Here is a 19,734-nt window from a genome sequence, read left to right on the forward strand (position 1 = left end):
TCCCCTAAGGGGGGAAATTAACGGTAGAAAAATGATTGGAACCACTTCACTATTTGATGGCTAGGTTTTATGCGTATTATGACACCTCCACTGTGAGGCGATGTAGGTAGATGGGTAAAAAAATAGTTATTAATTAACCTTTGGATGGTGTGTCAATATACCCAGTCACTACAAAGGTACAGACATCCTTCCTAACAGTTGCCGGAGAGGATGGAAACCGCTCAGGGTTTTCACCATGAGGCCAATAGTGAACGTAACAGTTCAAGTTTAATGGCTGTGATAGGAGAAAACTGAGGATGGATCAACAACATTGTAGTTACTCCACAAAACTAACCTACACTTAACAAAATAGAAATGCAACATGCAACAATTTCAAAGATTTTACTGAGTTACAGTTCATATAAGGAACTCAAGTCAATTCAAATAAATTCATTATGCCCTAATCTATGGATTTCACATGACTAGGAATACAGATTAGCATCTGTTGGTCACAGATACCTTAAAAAAGTAGGGGCATGAATCAGAAAACCAGTCAGTATCTGATGTGACCACTATTGGCCTCATGCAGCATTGATCAGTCTGTTGATTGTGGTATGTGGAATGTTGTCCCACTCCTCTTCAATGGCTGTGCGAAGTTGCTGGATATTGGTGGGAACTGGAACACGCTGTCATCCACGTCGATCCAGTGCGTCCCAAACAGGATCAATGGGTGACAGGTCTGGTCAGTATGCAGGCCATGGAAGAAAAGGGGACATTTTTAGCTTCCAGGAATTGTGAGAAAGCCATCTTCTCCCGGGAGACCTGTCACACGTGCTGACGTATCTTGCCTTCCCCAAGCGGTTGATCAGTTCGTCCACCCGGGGCATGGGGTTGGCGTCGAATTTACTGACCTCGTTCCCAGAAGTCGTTGCAGAAGCGGACGGTTCTGTCCGGTTTCGGTAACAGCACGACGGGGCTAGACCACTCAGTGTGGGAGTCCTCCAGTACCCCCATCGTTAACATTATCGTCACTTCCCGCTGGACCGCCGTCCTCCGGGATTCTGGTATCCGGTATGGCCGTTTACACACTTTTGTGTAGATGTGATGTTCCACGAGATCCGTGCTCCCCGGCACCTCGGAGAACAAGGCCGTATTCCGCTGGACCAACTCTCAGAGCGCTTGTCGTTAGTTCGGGCTGAGGTCTTACCCCATGGAGACTTCGACAGAGGGCGGATTCTGCTGTGCCCGGGTCCACATTGCGCACAGCGCCTCTAGTGTGTGCCACTTCTTCAGAAGGTTCACATGGTAAAGCTGGAGGGGTTTTGTCCACCCTGGTTGGCAGACCTTATAATGGACATTGCCTATCCCGCTCAACGATATCATAGGGCCCATGCCACGTAGCCAGCAATTTGCTCTCCGTTGGCTAGGTCCAGCAGTCCGTGGGGCCGATGGACATACAGGAGCTCAAATGAGGAGAACCCAGTGGACACTTGGGGTACCTCGCGCACCAATAACATCAGGTAGGGCAGCAGCTGGTCCCAGTTTCTTCCCGTCTCTCTCGATGACATTCTTCAGCATCTGTTTTAGGGTCTTATTGAAGTGTTCGACTAGCCCATCCGTTTGTGGATGGTACACACTGGTCCTCATTTGGTTGATTCGTAAAAGATTGCAGACCACTTTCATTACACTAGACATGATCCTACAGAATTTCCCGCAGAATACCCACCCGGCTGAATAAATGGAAGAGCTCTCACGCGATAACGTTCGCTGCCGCCGTGCGTAATGGGATCGCCTCCGGATATCGGGTAGCGTAATCTACGATTACCAAGATGCATTTGGTGTCCCCTCGTGGTCTTCACATACGAACCCACCAGATCCATCTCCACCCACTCAAACGGCACCCCTATAATGGGCAAGGGAACCAAAGGGTTTCTATAATATGTCTGTGATCTTGCAATCCAGGCAGGTAAGGCAGTAGTCCTCAATGGCACTCTTGACTCTGGGACAGTGGAACCGATTCCCGATCCGCTCCCTGGTTTTCTACATCCCCAGGTGTGCCCCGAGCAGGTGGGTGTGGGGGCGAGCTGCAAGACAGTCCTAAGATACTGGGTGGGTATGAATAACAAGTCTTTTGACTCCCCATTGTGCTTTACTACCTGATACAATAAATTATGCTTGATGGCAAAGTGGGGGTAGCGCCACTCACTTTCCCCGGGTAATAGTGCACCATCCACCGCAATCACCTGGCCCCTCATGTTCTGGAGGTTGGGGTCTTCTAACTGGGCCGTCCCAAACTGGCCCCTGAGGATTCCCATGTTGAGCGGTCCATCTGGTGCCTCCACCTCCATAGTGGGAGGTGGAGACTTTTTGTCCTGAATACAAAGTGTTATGTTTTGCGCAAATCCAATACAGCACATTACTGAGTACCACACTCCATATTTTCAAGTATACTGGTGGCTGCATCATGTAATGCATATGCTTGTAATTGTTAAGGACTGGGGAGTTTTTTCAGCATAAAAAATAACCAGAATGACGCCACACACAGGCAAAATCGTAGAGGAAAACCTGGTTCAGTCTGCTTTCCACCAGACACTGGGAGATTAATTCACCTTTCATCAGGACAATAACCTAAAACACAAGGCCAAGTCTAAACTGGAGTTGCTTACTAAGGAGACAGTGAATGTTCCTGAGTGGCTGTTATAGTTTTGACTTAAATCTATTGTAAGACCTGAAAATGGTTGTCTAGCAATGATCAACAACCAACTTGACAGAGCTTGAAGAATTTTGAAAATAATAATGGGCAAATGTTGCACAATCCAGGTGTAGAAAGCTCTTAACCAGAAGAGACTTAACCAGAAAGACTCACAGCTGTAATCCCTAACAAAGGTGATTCTACAAAGTATTGACTCAAGGGCGTGACTACTTACAGTTGAAGTCAGAAGTTTACATACACATTAGACAAATACATTTAAAACTCAGTATTTCACAATTCCTGACATTTAATCAGAGTAAAAATTCCCTTTCTTAGGTCAGTTAGGATCACCACTTTATTTTAAGAATGTGAAATGTCAGAAATAAAGATAATTATTTATTTAATCTTTTATTCATTTCATCACATTCCCAGTGGGTCAGAGGTTTACATACACTCAATTAGTATTTGGTAGCATTGCCTTTAAATTGTTTAACTTGGGTCAAACATTTTGGGTAGCCTTTCACAAACATCCCAGAATAAGTTGGGTGAATATTGGCCCATTCCTCCTGACAGAGCTGGTGTAACTGAGTCAGGTTTGTAGGCCTTGCTCGCACACGCTTTTTCAGTTCTGCCCACAAATTTTCAATGGGATTGAGGTCAGTGATTTGTGATGGTCACTCCAATGCCTTGACTTTGTTGTCCTTAATAAAGATATGGCTGATTACTGCCCCCTTTGGAGAAATTGCGTGCCCATAGTAAACTGAAAAAAAATCTGTCAAAAATTGCTAATATATGCATATAATAATTATTATTGGATAGAAAACACTCTAAAGCTTCTAAAACCGTTGGAATTATGTCTGTAAGTATAGCAGAACCCACAGGGCAGGCATTCTTCCAAACTAGTTTTGTGGTCATGAAAGTTGGGGCAACTTTGACGTCATCGCCCCCACCCTTCCCAACCAGCTATGGATCTGGGGACACTTTCTATATCTTCCACTAGATGTCCTCATTCAGTAGAGCCTTTAATCGTTCAAATCCCGCGAGAATTGGCCCTATGGGAGTGAATTGAGTGAGTGCCGCGAGAAAATACCTGTGCGTTAGGGCACGAATTGGTCCCAGCCATTCCTTTGTTCCAGCACTCCGGAGAAGGACAAACAATGACCGGTTGAATTGAAAATTGTTTTGTATGTTTATAACATCCTAAAGCTTGGTTCTGCACTTAGTTTGACCTGTTTAGTCGACATATAATATGTAATTTTGAAGTTTTGATGCGCAACTTTTCCGGACCAGAGGACATTTTGGGTGCATTTAAACTGATGTTATTAGCAGTAGCTAATACAAAGATGCAAGACTTGAAACCAAACAATGTTTTGGGTAAGTATGAACCCTTCCAGTACATTCTGAACGAAGACCATCAAAAGGTAAGGGAATATTTATGCTGAAATCTGTGTTTCTGTTGACTCCAACATAGCGGAGAAATATAGCTTATATCTGAGCGCCGTCTCAGAATATTGAATAGTGAGCGATTTCTGTAACGTTAAAAATAAATGTAACAACGCGATTGCATTAAGAAGCAGTGTATCTTTCTAACTATATGTAGAACATGTATATTTAGTCAAAGTTTATGATGTCTATTTACGTTATCTTGCGGCGCTACCTACATTTTCTGCGGACATTTTTGAGTATTTTCTGAACATGAATTCAATGTAAATGGACATTTATAGATATAAATGGCATATTATTGAAAACAAATGTACTGTGTAACATGTCCTATTACTGTCATCTGATGAAGATTTTCAAAAGGTTAGTGAATGATTTATTTTTTAATCCTGCTTTTATAATTTTATATTTTCTGGGACAAAATGGCTGCCTCTTGTCTTGGTTTCGGTGGTGGTCTAATATAAATATGTGGTGTGTTTTCGCCGTAAAACATTTAAAAAATCTGACATGCTGGGTAGATGAACAAGGTGTTTATCTTTCATTTGAGCTATTGGACTTGTTAATGTGTGGAGGTTAAATATTTCTAAGAATATTTTTGCGTTCCGTGCGCCACCGTTCCAGCTGAACGTGGGAGGGGATGTTCCCAAAGGGGATCGCTAAATCCTCAACAGGTTTTAAGCCATTTTGCCACAACTTTAGAAGTATGCTTGAGGTCATTGTCCATTTGGAAGACCCATTTACGACTAAGCTTTAAATTCATGACTGGTGTCTTAAGAAGTTGCTTCAATATATCCACATAATTTTCCTACCTCATGATTCCCTCTATTTTGTGAAGTGCACCAGTCCCTCCTGAAGCAAAGCACCTCTACAACATGATGCGGCCACACCCATGCTTCACGTTTGGGATGGTGTTCTTAGGCTTGCAAACATCCCCTTTTTTCCTCCAAACATAACGATGGTCATTATGGCCAAACAGTTCTATTTATGTTTAATCAGACCAGAGGACATTTTTCCAAAAAGTACAATCTCTGTCTCCATGTGCATTCGCAAACTGTAGTATGACTTTTTATGGCGGTTTTGGAGCAGTGGCTTCATCCTTGATGAGCGGCCTTTCAGGTTATGTCAATATAGGACTCGTTTTACTGTGGATATAGATACTTTTGTACCTGTTTCCTCCAGCATCTTCACAAGGTCCTTTGCTGTTGTTCTGGGATTGATTTGCACTTCCGCACCAAAGTACGTTCATTTGTAGGAGACAGAATGCATCTCCTTTCTGAGCGGTATGACAGCTGCGTGGTCCCATGGTGTTTATACTTGTGCATTGTTGTTTGTACAGATGCGGTACCTTCAGGCGTTTGGAAATTGCTCCCAAGGATGAACCAAACTCGCGGGGGTCTACAATTTTCTTTTCTGAGGTCTTGGCTGATTTTCCCATGATGTCAAGCAACGTGGCACTGAATTTGAAGGTAGGCCTTGAAATACATCCACAGGTACACCTCCAATTGACTCAAATGATGTCAATTAGCCTATCAGAAGCTTCTAAAGCCACGACATCTCTGGAAAATCTGAAATTTTCCAAGCTGTTTAAAGGCACAGTCAACTTAGTGTATATAAACTTCTGACCCACTGGAATTGTGATACAGTGAATTATAAGTGAAATAATCTGTCTGTAAACAATTGTTGGAAAAATTACTTGTGTAATAGATGTCCTAACCGACTTGCTAAAACTATAGTTTGTTAACAAGAAATTTGTGGAGTAGTTGAAAAACAAGTTTTAATGACTCCAACCGAAGTGTATGTAAACTTCCGACTTCAACTGTATGTAAATTAGGTATTTTCTTCTCATTTTCACAGAATTTGTAAAACACAAAACCATTTTTTACAACTTTGTCATTATGGGTAGTGTGTGTAGATGGGTGAGGAAAAACATACATTTAATCTATTTAAATTTTCAGGCTGTAACACAACAAAATGTGGAATAAGTCAAGGGGTATGAATATGTTCTGAAGGCACTAAGTTGAAAACACTATGTTAAAAGCACTGTGTGCTTGACTTATTCCACATTTCATTGTTACAGCCTGAATTCAAAATTGATTATTATATTTAATTATTTATTTAATATTTTAACAAACCTAACCTTGCCAACAGACAAATATCTATGACTGGATCAGTGGTCCACCAATCAGAGCCTTGGATTGGCTCAGCAACAGTAACAAGAGATGTAATGACAGTAACAAGAGGTGTAATGTGTAATGACATTTTTTTTTACACAAATGTTCTTGCACAGATCCCATGAAACATTTCTATAACATTAATATCTTATATTCTGAGAACATAGCAACCATGTTCTGCGTATGTTTGATGTGAAGGTGATGGAATATTCTCCTAACACGTGATATATGTCTAGAATTTGTATATCTTATATTCTGAGAACATGGCAACCACGTTCTGTGTATGTTTGGTGGGACTGTCACACCCTGACCATAGTTTACTTTGTATATTTCTATGTTTTGGTTGGTCAGGGTGTGATCTGAGTGGGCATTCTATGTTACATGTCTAGTTTGTCCAGTTCTATGTTCGGCCTGATATGGTTCTCAATCAGAGGCAGGTGTTCGTCATTGTCTCTGATTGGGAACCATATTTAGGTAGCCTGGGTTTCACTGTGTGTTTGTGGGTGATTGTTCCTGTCTATGTGTTTTCACCAGATAGGGCTGTTTAGGTTTTCGTTACGTTCATTACGTTCTTTATTTTGTAGTGTTTGTATTGATTCGTGTTTTACGTTTGTTTATTAAAGCATGGATCGCAATCTACACGCTGCATTTTGGTCCGACTCTCCTTCTCATACGGAAAACCGTTACAGAATCACCCACCACCAACGGACCAAGCAGCGTGTCAACAGGCAGCAACAGCAGCGTAAAGAGGAATGGACATGGGAGGACGTTATGGACAGCAGGAGTATGGACTATACTACTTGGGAGGAAATCCTCGACGGGAGAGGACCCTGGGCTAAACCAGGGGAGTGTAGCCGCATCAAGGTGCAGCAGGAGAAGGAACAGAGGCAGCAGCAGCAGGAGCAGCTGCAGTGGGAGAGGCTGCACCACCTGGAGAAATGGACATGGGAGGAGGAACTGGACGGTAAAGGACCCTGGGCTCAGCCTGGAGAATATCGCCGCCCCAAGGAAGAACTGGAGGCGGCGAAAGCTGAGAGGCGCAGATATGAGGAGGCAGCACGACGTAGCGGATGGAAGCCTGAGAGGCAGCCCCAAAAATTTCTTGGGGGGGGGCTAACAGGGAGTATGGCTACGCCAGGTAGGAGACCTGGGCAGACTCCCTGTGCTTACCGGGGGGCTAGAGAGACCGGACAGGCACCGTGTTATGCAGTGGTGCGCACGGTGTCTCCAGTGCGGGTGCATAGCCCGGTGCGGTATATTCCAGCTCCGCGTGTCGGCCGGGCTAGATTGAGCGTCGAGCCTAATGCCATGAAGCCGGCTCTACGCAGCTGGTCCCCAGTGCGTCTCCTTGGGCCGGCTTACATGGCACCAGCCTTGCGCTCGGTGTCTCCGGTTCGCCTGCATAGCCCAGTGCGGGCTATTCCACCTCGCCGCACTGGCAGGGCGACCGTGAGCATTCAACCAGGTAAGGTTGGGCAGGCTCGGTGCTCAAGAGCTCCAGTGCGCCTGCACGGTCCGGTTTTTCCAGTACCACCTCCACACCCCAGCCCTCCGGTAGCAGCTCCCCGCACCAGGCTTCCTGTGCGTGTCCTCGGCCCAGTACCACCAGTGCCAGCACCACGCATCAGGCCTACAGTGCGCCTCGCCTGTCCAGCGCTGCCAGAGCCTTCCTCCTCTTCAGCGCTGTCGGAGTCTCCCGCCTGTTTAGCGCTGTTAGAGCCTTCCTTCTCTACAGCGCTGCCGGAGTCTCCCGCCTGTTCAGAACTGCCAGTTTGCAAGGAGCTGCCAGTTTGCAAGGAGCTGCCAGTTTGCAAGGAGCTGCCAGTTTGCAAGGAGCTGCCAGTTTGCAAGGAGCTGCCAGTCTGCAAGGAGCTGCCAGTCTGCATTGAGCTGCCAGTCTGCATTGAGCTGCCAGTCTGCATAGAGCTGCCAGTCTGCATAGAGCTGCCAGTCTGCATAGAGCTGCCAGTCTGCAAGGAGCTGCCAGTCTGCAGGGAGCTGCCAGTCTGCAAGGAGCCGCCAGAGCTGCCAGTCTGCAGGATGCCGCCAAAGCTTCCAGTTTGCAAGGAGCCGCCAGAGCTGCCAGTCTGCAAGGAGCCGCCAGAGCTGCCAGTTAGCATGGAGCAGCCAGGGCCGCCAGTCAGCATGGAGCAGCCAGGGCCGCCAGTCAGCATGGAGCAGCCAGGGCCGCCAGTCAGCATGGAGCAGCCAGGGCCGCCAGTCAGCATGGAGCAGCCAGAGCAGCCAGTCAGCATGGAGCAGCCAGTCAGCATGGAGCAGCCAGAGCAGCCAGTCAGCATGGAGCAGCCAGAGCTGCCAGTCATCATGGAGCAGCCAGAGCTGTCAGTCAGCATGGAGCAGCCAGGCAGCATGGAGCAGCCAGTCAGCATGGAGCAGCCAGTCAGCATGGAGCAGCCAGTCAGCATGGAGCAGCCAGAGCAGCCAGTCAGCATGGAGCAGCCAGAGCTGCCAGTCAGCATGGAGCAGCCAGTCAGCATGGAGCAGCCAGAGCTGCCAGTCAGCATGGAGCAGCCAGTCAGCATGGAGCAGCCAGAGCTGCCAGTCAGCATGGAGCAGCCAGTCAGCACGGAGCAGCCAGAGCTGCCAGTCGACCAGACTCTTCCAGATCTGCCAGTCGACCAGACTCTTCCAGATCTGCCAGTCGACCAGACTCTTCCAGATCTGCCAGTCGACCAGACTCTTCCAGATCTGCCAGTCGACCAGACTCTTCCAGATCTGCCAGTCGACCAGACTCTTCCAGATCTGCCAGTCGACCAGACTCTTCCAGATCTGCCAGTCGACCAGACTCTTCCAGATTTGCCAGTCGACCAGACTCTGCCAGATCTGCCAGTCAGCCAGACTCTGCCAGATCTGCCAGTCAGCCAGACTCTGCCAGATCTGCCAGTCAGCCAGACTCTGCCAGATCTGCCAGTCAGCCAGGATCTGCCAGATCTGCCAGTCAGCCAGGATCTGCCAGAACCGCCAGCCAGCCAGGATCTGCCGGATCCAACTACCTGCCTGAGCTTCCTCTCAGTGCTGACCTTCCTCTCAGTGCTGAGCTTCCTCTCAGTGCTGAGCTACCCATCAGTCCCGAGCTACCTCTGTCCCGAGCTGTCCTTCTGTCCCGAGCTGACCCTCTGTCCCGAGCTGTCATTAAGGAGGGTCACCTATCTAGGGACGTTAAGGAGGTGGACCAAGACTATTATGGAGTGGGGTCCACGTCCAGCGCCAAAGCCGCCACCGCGGACAGATGCCCACCCAGACCCTCCCCTATAGGTTCAGGTTTTGCGGCCGGAGTCCGCACCTTGGGGGGGGGGGGGGGGGGGGGGTACTGTCACACCCTGACCATAGTTTACTTTGTATATTTCTATGTTTTGGTTGGTCAGGGTGTGATCTGAGTGGGCATTCTATGTTACATGTCTAGTTTGTCCAGTTCTATGTTCGGCCTGATATGGTTCTCAATCAGAGGCAGGTGTTCGTCATTGTCTCTGATTGGGAACCATATTTAGGTAGCCTGGGTTTCACTGTGTGTTTGTGGGTGATTGTTCCTGTCTATGTGTTTTCACCAGATAGGGCTGTTTAGGTTTTCGTTACGTTCATTACGTTCTTTATTTTGTAGTGTTTGTATTGATTCGTGTTTTACGTTTGTTTATTAAAGCATGGATCGCAATCTACACGCTGCATTTTGGTCCTACTCTCCTTCTCATACGGAAAACCGTTACAGGGACATTGATGAAATATTCTCCTAACCCACAAAAAACTGGACACATGAATGTTCTTGCAATGTTCTCATTTAATCTAGAACATCTAGAACATTAATATCTTGTGACATTAAGGGAATGGTCTCTTGGAAACATTGCTTGCACATCACGGGAACATTCCTTTAAAAACATAAATTAATGACCTATTGGGACTCTTAAGGGTACGTTCTCTAAAGCTGTGGGAACGTTTGTTGTTAACTGGGAGCTTCTCTCTGACTGAAACATCAAATGCTAAAATGGATTCCTGTCACTGGCTTGATGTGTGTGACTGACACGGCTCTGCAGCTGGTTACCCATTGAGTGTAGGTAAACCAATAGAACAGCAGGTAAAGGGGAAGCTATCTTGACTCTTGACTTTATGTAGTCAATAAACCAAGATGGCCGCCCTTATCATCATTGAAGAGTTATGGTGGTGCTGAAGGTGATCTTTCAGGTGCCCTCCTTCCCACCCACCCCAACTTCATCTCCTCCACCCCTGAATAAAAGTATTGAGATGATTGATGGAACTGAGAGAGACAGAGGCTCTAACAAATGAAAGCAGCAGTGAGAGAATGAGAGAGAAGGATGAGACATTGAGCGGTGGCTTACCCCATGCTTCCTGCCATTAGAAGGATCACATTGTAGATGTGTGAGAAGATGAAGAGGAAGAGGATGGTGCTGAAGAACATGGTCATCCAGGAGCCGTGATCCTCACGGAACATTTTCAGACGCAGATATCGACCTATAGGAGGAGGGCATGAGGACGACAAACCTTTTCAGTGGCAGGGTCCATTCACTGGGCATTATATTATCTCAGTCAGTGTACTACTTTTGACCAGGACCACTAGTCAAAGGTTGTGCACTATATAGGGAATAGGCTACCATTTTAGATGCAACCTGTGTCTGCTGTACCAGCAAATATGGGCTCAACAAACAAGGATTAAATTATAGGCTGTGTTCATACACATAAATAAACATGTGTCAGAAATTCGGCCTTTAAAGCATTGAAATTATCATTAAAATACCATTCTGGAGCACTATATCCTCCCTTCCAATTTCAGTGCAATTTATTTTGGTGAAATAAACCTTGCCAACTGAACTGACTGTTCTAAAATGGCATCTCCTTAGTACAGGGATCTTCAACCTTTTCTTGCCCAGGGAAACCCTCTCAGGTAAACCCGCGAGCCAGGGACATCCGTCATATGTTAGCAAAACATTTTTTCACATGTTTTGTCTTATAATCAGGTGAATGATAATAGCAAGGAGAAGTAATCAACAATTTAAAATTAATAGATTAGATAGATAGTCACACGGTCTCCTCTGAACAGTTGATGTTAGCGTCCCACCTCGTCAACAGCCAGTGAAACTGCAGGACGCCAAATTCAAAACAACAGAAATCCCATAATTAAAATTCCTCAAACATACAAGTATTTTACACCATTTTAAAGATACACTTGTTGTAATTCCAGCCACAGTGTCCGATTTCAAAAAGGCTTTACGACGAAAGCACACCAAACGATTATGTTAGGTCAGAGCCAAGTCACAGAAAAACACAGCCATTTTTCCAGCCAAAGAGAGGAGTCACAAAAAGCAGAAATAGAGATAAAATGAATCACTAACCTTTGATGATCTTCATCAGATGACACGCATAGGACTTCATGTTACACTATACATGTATGTTTTGTTCGGTAACGATCATATTTATATCCAAAAATCTGAGTTTACATTGGCACGTTATGTTCAGTAGTTCCAAAACATCCAGTGATTTTGCAGAGAGCCACATCAATTTACAGAAATACTCATAATAAACATTGCTAAAAGATACAACTGTTATGCATGGAATTTTAGATCCACTTCTCCTTAATGCAACCGCTGTGTCAGATTTCAAAGAAACTTGACGGAAAAAGCAAACCATGCAATAATCTGAGTACAAGCCAAACAGATATCCTCCATGTTGGAGTCAACAGAAGTCAGAAATAGCATTATAAATATTCACTTACCTTTGATGATCTTCATCAGAATGCACTCCCAGGAATCTCAGTTCCACAATAATGTTTTGTTCGATAATGTCCATCATTTATGTCCAAATACCTCGTTTTTGTTCTTGCATTTAACCCAGTATTCCAAAATTATGTCGCGCGATCACTAGGATCAGACGAAAAGTCCAAAAGTTCCGTTCCAGTCCGTAGAAATATGTCAAACGATATAGAATCAATCTTTAGGATGTTTTTAACATAAATCTTCAATAATGTTCCAACTGGAGAATTCCTTTGTCTTCAGAATTGCAATGGAACGCAAGCTAACTCTTATGTGAACGAGCGTGGCCAGCTCGTGCCTCTCTGGCAGACCTCTGACTCATTCCCCTCTCATTCGTTCCCACTTCACAGTAGAAGCATCAAACAAGGTTCTAAAGATTGTTGACATCTAGTGGAAGCCTTGGGAAGTGAAATATGACACTGTGTATTCGATAGGCCTAGAGTTGAAAAACTACAAACCTCAGATTTCCTACTTCCTGGTTGAATTTTTTCTCAGGTTTTTGCCTGCCATATGAGTTATTTTATACTCACAGACATCATTCAAACAGTTTTAGAAACTTCAATGTGTTTTTTATACACATCTACTAATCTACAAATCTACTATATGCATATTCTAGCTTTCATGGCTGAGTAGCAGGCAGTTTAATTTAGGCACGCTTTTCATCCAAAATTCCCAATGCTGCCCCCTACCCTAGAGAAGTTAAGAAACGTTTAATGTTCTTGACATTTTCCGGATTGACTGCCCTTTATGTCTTAAAGTAACAATGTGCAGTCATTTCTGCTTATTTGAGCTGTTCTTGCCATAATATGGACTTGGACTTTTACCAAATAGAGCTATCTTCTGTATACCACCCCTACCTTGTCACAAGACAACTGATTGGCTCAAACGCATTAAGAAGGAAAGATATTCCACAAATGAACAGGGCACACCTGTTAATTGAAATGCATTCCAGGTGACTACTTCATGAAGCTGGTTGAGATAATTCCAAGAGTGTGCAAAGCTGCCATCAAGGCAAAGGGTGGCTACTTTGAAGAATCTAAAATCTAAAATATATATATTTGTTTAACACTTTTTTGGTTACTACATGATTCCATATGTGTTATTTCATAGTTTCGATGTCTTCACTATTATTCTACAATGAGTATGTGTGTCCAAACTTTTGACTGGTACTGTATATAATTATACATTTTATTTTAGTATTTTATTTTTTGCAGTGATGGCCGCGATTTAGCAGCGGCAAAGGCGCCACTGCTGAATGCATATAGGGGAAACAATGCCTTGTCTGTGCTCTTTGGTATATCACTGGCTTTTTGGTCTAAAAAGGTAACATGATTTTTAGCAACCTGACTGAGACCCTGTTGTGTTCCAAGCCTCTGATGCTGCCTTGATTGTGTTCCATGAGGACAGTTCAGCATGATTAGATAGATTATGCTGATATTTGTGACCTGTGGTGTTTTCCATTCTTCTGGCTGGGAATTCAATTACTGGGAAATATCTCTCTGCTAGAGCATGAGATTGATTCAGGCAGTCCACCTTCTGCCCAGAATACATAATCACAGCTGGCCTCTGGTGCCAGAGATCCTCTACACAGTTTATGAAGACACTGAGTTCCATTACAACATTGTTATTTTGGAATTTGAATGAATCCATCTGTTTAGCTAATCCATGGATTGCGTTGCCCAGAAAAGACTAAAGTAAGTGCATAGCCTAAAAGGCTTGTATCATTTTGACAGCCATCTATTTCAGATGAAATGTTGCATGGCAATATTATGAATAAATTCAAACCAGGCAATATAATCCATATTACAACTCTGAACATAAACCTGTTGCATGAGTAGTGCCTTAAGCTAATGAAACTGCAAAACAGAAAATGTTATTTTCTTTGGGGATGTACAATCAGACTATGGCTAGTGTATACCACAATTTTGATCTCACTCCTGCTGCCCAGTGCTCATACAGTACAGTACAATGCCATGTCAGTGGCCCTGACCCCAAGTCCTCTCTCCCCACCGGGAGGCCCCTCTAAAATATAGGTGTTACTAACACACACAGCAGGCTTCTGGTTCCCTCTCAGAAACCTCAGCCAGTGCCAACCCAGTACCAGCAGCCTGCTTCTCTCAGAGACAACTCTTTATTTTGGTCTGCCCCAGTCTCCCTAAGAGTTGCAGCCCCTGGGAGGGGTGTTGTGTTGTGTAGTGTAGTGTAGCTGCAGTGTAGTGTTGTGTCCAGACGCAGTAGCAGCCACAAAGACAGGACCCCAATGCTCCGTTTATTTTCCCATTACCACAAGGCCAAAGGCTCCCTCTCTCCGAGTGCCTAACATGCTGTTCAATTTCAGCTCGCTCACCTCATTCTCCCCAATAAAACCAAAGCCGCTGAGACTGCATCAGAGAGATGGAGTCCTCCAATGCTGTTTTACATCCATAATAAAGATATCCATTATCTCCCTTCAGGTGTACAGCCACTGTGTGTGTGTTTGGGTTTTCATACTGAAATGCATTCTTAAACAGCCTTTATACAGAAGACAAATTGAGGTCTCCACTACTCAATGCACCATGTACTGTGTAAGATACAACAAAGCAGTGGTGACATACTGTACCATTATACTGAAGGAAGAGATTACATTTGCTACATTCCCTGAAACCAAATTGTGTTCAACCCCATTCAAACAGTTGTAAAGTTGTGGACGAATCGATGTGCAGGTGCCTAGCTAGTGTGGATTGTGGTTTTTCGAGATTCATCACAGCTTTATAATTGAATTGGTCTGTGTGGATTAATTGAATTACAGTGCCAGTGAGCCCTAGCTCTGATCTAGGTGCAGCCTGCATAGTATAGGCAGATCTGACTCTTAAAGTGGCCAGCCCAGGCAGCGAACACGGTGGCAAGCCTCTCAGAGCCAATCAGTGTAGGCCTGATAACGAGTGATTCATGAACCCCTTCTACACCATTCAGCCAGGCTGGACACACACACGCACACAGCCACGCACACACACAGGCACATACACTTAAACCTACACACTCAAGCAAACAATTTTCAGTAGCTGGCTATTTATCACCATAAACCAATGCTGACATTAAGACCGCACTCAGCGAGCTATATAGGGCCATAAGCCAACAAGAAAACGCTCATCCAGAGGCAGTTCTTCTAGTGGCCGGTGATTTTACTGCAGGAAAACTCAGTTTTACTTCATTTCTACCAGCATGTCATCTGTGCAACTAGAGGGAAAAAACTCTAGACGGATACAAAGCTCTCCCTCGCCCTCCATTTGGCAAATCTGACCATAAATCTATCCTCCTGATTCCTGCTTACAAGCAAAAACTATAACAGGAAGTACCAGTGACATGCTCAATTCGGAAGTGGTCCGATGAAGCGGAGGCTAAGCTACAGGACTGTTTTGCTAGCACAGCCTGGAATATGTTCCTGGATTCATCCGATGGCATTGAGGAGTTTACCACATCAGTCACTGGCTGATAAGTGCATTGATAAGTGCATTGACGACGTCATCCCCACAGTAACCGTACATACATATCCCAACCAGATGCCATGGATTACAGGCAATATCTGCATTGAGCTAAAGCCTAAAGCTACTGCTTTCAAGGAGCGAAAAACTAAGCCGGACGCTTATAAGAAATCCCGCTACGCGTCAATACAGGACAGGGTTTCCATTAGTCGGTAATAGCCGGCTTTTGGCCTATAAAAAAAAAATGGAGAAGCCGATTAATAAAATTGGCACCGGCCAATTGTCCGGGAGAAGAAAACAAAATCCCATTGAGAAATAACGATTTTTATCCTATTCATCGATGGAAATACCAGTCGATGGAAATACATTTGACTGGTCGTGCTTATCAGTCTATAGGTTCATTTCCATAATTTAGCGGCATTAAATTGGCTTGTGTGTAGAGTAAAGCATGTCCGTTATGGATCTTATTTATCACACGCGTACAGCATACAGATACATCGACGTTGAGCGGAAAATCTGTCAGACTATGCAAAAGCAGCTGCTGCAGCATCTCAAACTTCATCAGCACTTTACAATAAGATGGAGGCAATAGGCAATGCCTTTTCAAAAAATAAAAACTTAATTGTTCAAAGTAGCCAATTAGATATCCTCGCTTTCTAAATTTCGGACACATATTTTTATCTGTGACATGAAATCACTCACATGTGCATTGTCCCGCTAATTGCATTATGGAATGAATATTTGCAAATAGCCTACTGCCTTGTGCGCATTGCTGCGCTTATAATGTGAAGAAATAGTAGTTTATCAACATTGTAAGCTAAACGTTCTGATCTGTTGCATCAGACTCATTGCTTTTTAAAGTGTTTCTTATGTAGCCTTACTGGATTTGTGAATTTGGGATCTACACTACATGACCAAAAGTATGTGGACATCTGCCTGTCGAACATCTCATTCCAAAATCATGGGCGTTAATATGGAGTTGTCCCCCCTTTGCTGCTATAACAGCCTCCACTCTTCTGGGAAGGCTTTCCACTAAGATGTTGGAACATTGCTGCGGGGACTTGCTTGATGTTGGGCGATTAGGCCTGGCTCGCAGTCGGTGTTCCAATTCATCCCAAAGGTGTTCGATGGGGTTGAGGTCAGGAAACTGTGCAGATCAGACAAGTTATTCCACTCTGATCTCGGCAAACTATTTCTGTATGGTCCTCGCTTTGTGCACAGGGACATTGTCATGCTGAAACAGGAAAGGGCCTCCCCCAAACTGGTGCCACAAAGCTGGAAGCACAGAATCATCTAGAATGTCATTGTATGCTGTAGCGTTAAGATTTCCCTTCACTGGAACTAAGGGGCCTAGCCCGAACCATGAAAAACAGCCCCAGACCATTATTCCTCCTCCACTCCTCCTCTACAGTTGCCACTATGCATTTAGGCAGGTAGCGTTCTCCTGGAATTTGCCAAACCCAGATTCGTCAGTCGAACTGCCAGATGGGGAAGTGTGATTCATCACTCCAGAGAACGCGTATCCATTGCTCCAGAGTCCAATTGTGGTGAGCTTTACACCACTCCAGCCGACGCTTGGTATTGTACATGGTGATCTTAGGCTTGCGTATGGCTGCTCGGATATGGAAATCCCTGGGCCGAATTTGACAAGCGGGTGATTTTATTTTGCCCCCCAAGTTTCTAATTTTAATTTTTATTGTTGGACATAATAGACTAAAAACACCAGGAAATCAGCTCCAAGTTATTCTAATTTAAGAAATCTGTTCCCAAGTATTTCCATACATATTGTAATAGAGAGAACATGTGATCATATACAAATGTAAGCAAGGTTTAAAATGATTATGTTTTAGCCAAACATTATATCTGTTTGGACTACTTGCGGTCAATAGTCCGTCTACAAATTATTTGTAATTATGTTCCGGCCCCCCGACCATCCAATCAAGAAATATTCGTCCCACGGCTGAATCTGGTGGATGATCCCTAACTTACATGTTTCAAGCAGACCACCATAGACCCTGTGCCCAAGAACGCCAAGGTAACCTGTCTAAAACTGACTAGGTTATCTCCCTTTCCCTTATCACCCCGTAGCACTCACATCTGTAGACATAGAATGCTTTGGAAGGCTGGTCATGGCTCACATCAACATCATCATCCCAGACACCCTGGACCCACTCCAAATCGCATACCGCGCCCAATAGATTCACAGATGATGCAATCTCTATTGCACTCCACACTGCCCTTTCCCACTGGGAAAAAGGAACATCTACAGGAGAATGCTGTTCATTGACTACAGCTCAAGATTCAAAACCATAGTGCCCTCGAAGCTCATCACTAAGCTAAGGTCCCTGGGACTGAACACCTCCCTCTGCAACTGTATCCTGGACTTCCTGTTGGGCCACCCCCAAGTGGTAAGGGTAGACAACAACACATCCGCCATGTTTGCCCTCAACACTGGGGCCCCTCAGAGGTACAGTGTACTCCCTATTCAACTACGACTGCGTGGCCGCAAGGACATCCTCATTAAGTTTGCCAAAAACACAAAGGTGGTCACTGACGACGATGAGACAGCCTATAGAGAGGAGGTCAGAGACCTGGCAGGGTGGTGCCAGGACAACAAGCTCTCCCTCAATATCAGTCAGACAAAAGAACATATCGTGGACTACAGGAAATGGAGGGCCGAGCACACCCCCATTCACACCGACGGGGCTGTTGTGGAGCAGATCAAGAGCTTCAAGTTCCTCGGTGTGCACATCACTAAAGACCTATCATGGTCCAAACACACCAATACAGTTGTGAAGAGGGAACGACAACGCCTCTTCCCCTTCAAAAGCCTGAAAATAATTGGCATGGGCCCTGTTGTGACGTGACTAAACATTCATCGGATAACTGTTATGTATCAAATCAATTAACTAGGTTTATCTGTTACTCGATTAAATTAATCATGTAACAGTTAACTCATTAGGATTTAGGGCACCACTGAAGAAGTTGTTACAATTTCCCAAATTAAACTTTAGATGATATATAAGATATATATCGGTAAAAGTCTCATAACTCCTTGCATATGCACAAACCCCAGCTTTACTGATCATTCCGTACCACAAAAATATATTTAATTATTGATTTACTACCTAACTACATGATAACACAGGATATACACACACACGGTATAGGTTATTGATTAGAAACTTAATACGATGGAAATAGGTCCTTAGCGGACTAACAACAACATGACTGCTTGTTTATCAAAAGAGGGAGGGGTAGAGAGGAACAAAGGTAGAATCAAAGAGAGACAAACTTATATACTTGGAACTACGCTCACAGTAATCATGATTCTTTGCCCCGAACCATCGCCCATTTGGGGTAAGAAGTTGTCATGACGTTGGCCTGGGGGTAGGTTTATGACAGTCATAAATACCTCTTCCCCCCTTTTTCCTCTCTCTACCCTACTGATGTGAAATTTGAAAACCCTTGGTTAACATAGAGATTCTGGGAACATCAGAAGGTGGGGGCAAATTAACTATTTTCTGGTAATCCGACCAATTGAACATATGCGGTGGTACTTAATGAATATGATGTCAGTTCGTTTGTCATCTGAGACATTCTCATCAATGATAAGATGACATAAACTCTACAGTGGAAAGTCTGCACATTGTAGTTATCGGATTCACATGGAATTGTTGTTCAATTTAAATGTTTGAATATAAAATTATTGGTGAAGAGATTAAATGTAATTTTAGCTTCCAAATGAGAGATTTGAGTTTTCATAAGGTTAGGGCTCTGCTCAATCAGTGGCCCGCCCCTGTGAAGGGACATGGTTTATAAAACTTTTCAAACACCTCACCTCTCCTCTCCCTTCCTATATAAAGCATTGACGACAATATAACCTCCGGTTCCAAGTACGTGAGTTCTGCAGCCTCTGCGTTAAAAGGACTAACATGTCAACTACAGAACTAAGCCAACCTCAGCGTGAGCTTTGGTTGCGAATGGTATGAACTTTGAACTCTTATTCACTACAGAAGTGATACCTCCTAGCCGTTGAGTTAGCAACAGCAGCTGCAAATGCGGGCTAGGAAAGAACAGACAGAGTATCCCCTCTACCACACAACGACGTTACTACAACGTATACAATTGACCACCAGAGACATTCTTCAAAGGACAAAGGACTCGGTTTGGCAACACGGCCTTCCATCTACCACCAACCTACCGAAGCGCAG

General features: G+C 44.5%; 1 protein-coding gene across 1 annotated transcript in view; it reads right to left on the bottom strand.

The window, feature by feature from the left end:
* Positions 1 to 19,734, bottom strand: part of LOC139415659 (transmembrane protein 117-like) — a 93,027-nt gene that overhangs the window by 39,840 nt on the left and 33,453 nt on the right. The window contains exon 3 of the mRNA XM_071163778.1: positions 10,632 to 10,764. Within this exon, the coding sequence (XP_071019879.1) occupies positions 10,632 to 10,764 (133 nt within the window). The remainder of the gene's footprint in view (positions 1 to 10,631; positions 10,765 to 19,734) is intronic.

The sequence above is a fragment of the Oncorhynchus clarkii genome, chromosome 1 (genome assembly GCF_045791955.1).
Source record: "Oncorhynchus clarkii lewisi isolate Uvic-CL-2024 chromosome 1, UVic_Ocla_1.0, whole genome shotgun sequence".
In the NCBI taxonomy this organism is placed as follows: domain Eukaryota; kingdom Metazoa; phylum Chordata; class Actinopteri; order Salmoniformes; family Salmonidae; genus Oncorhynchus; species Oncorhynchus clarkii.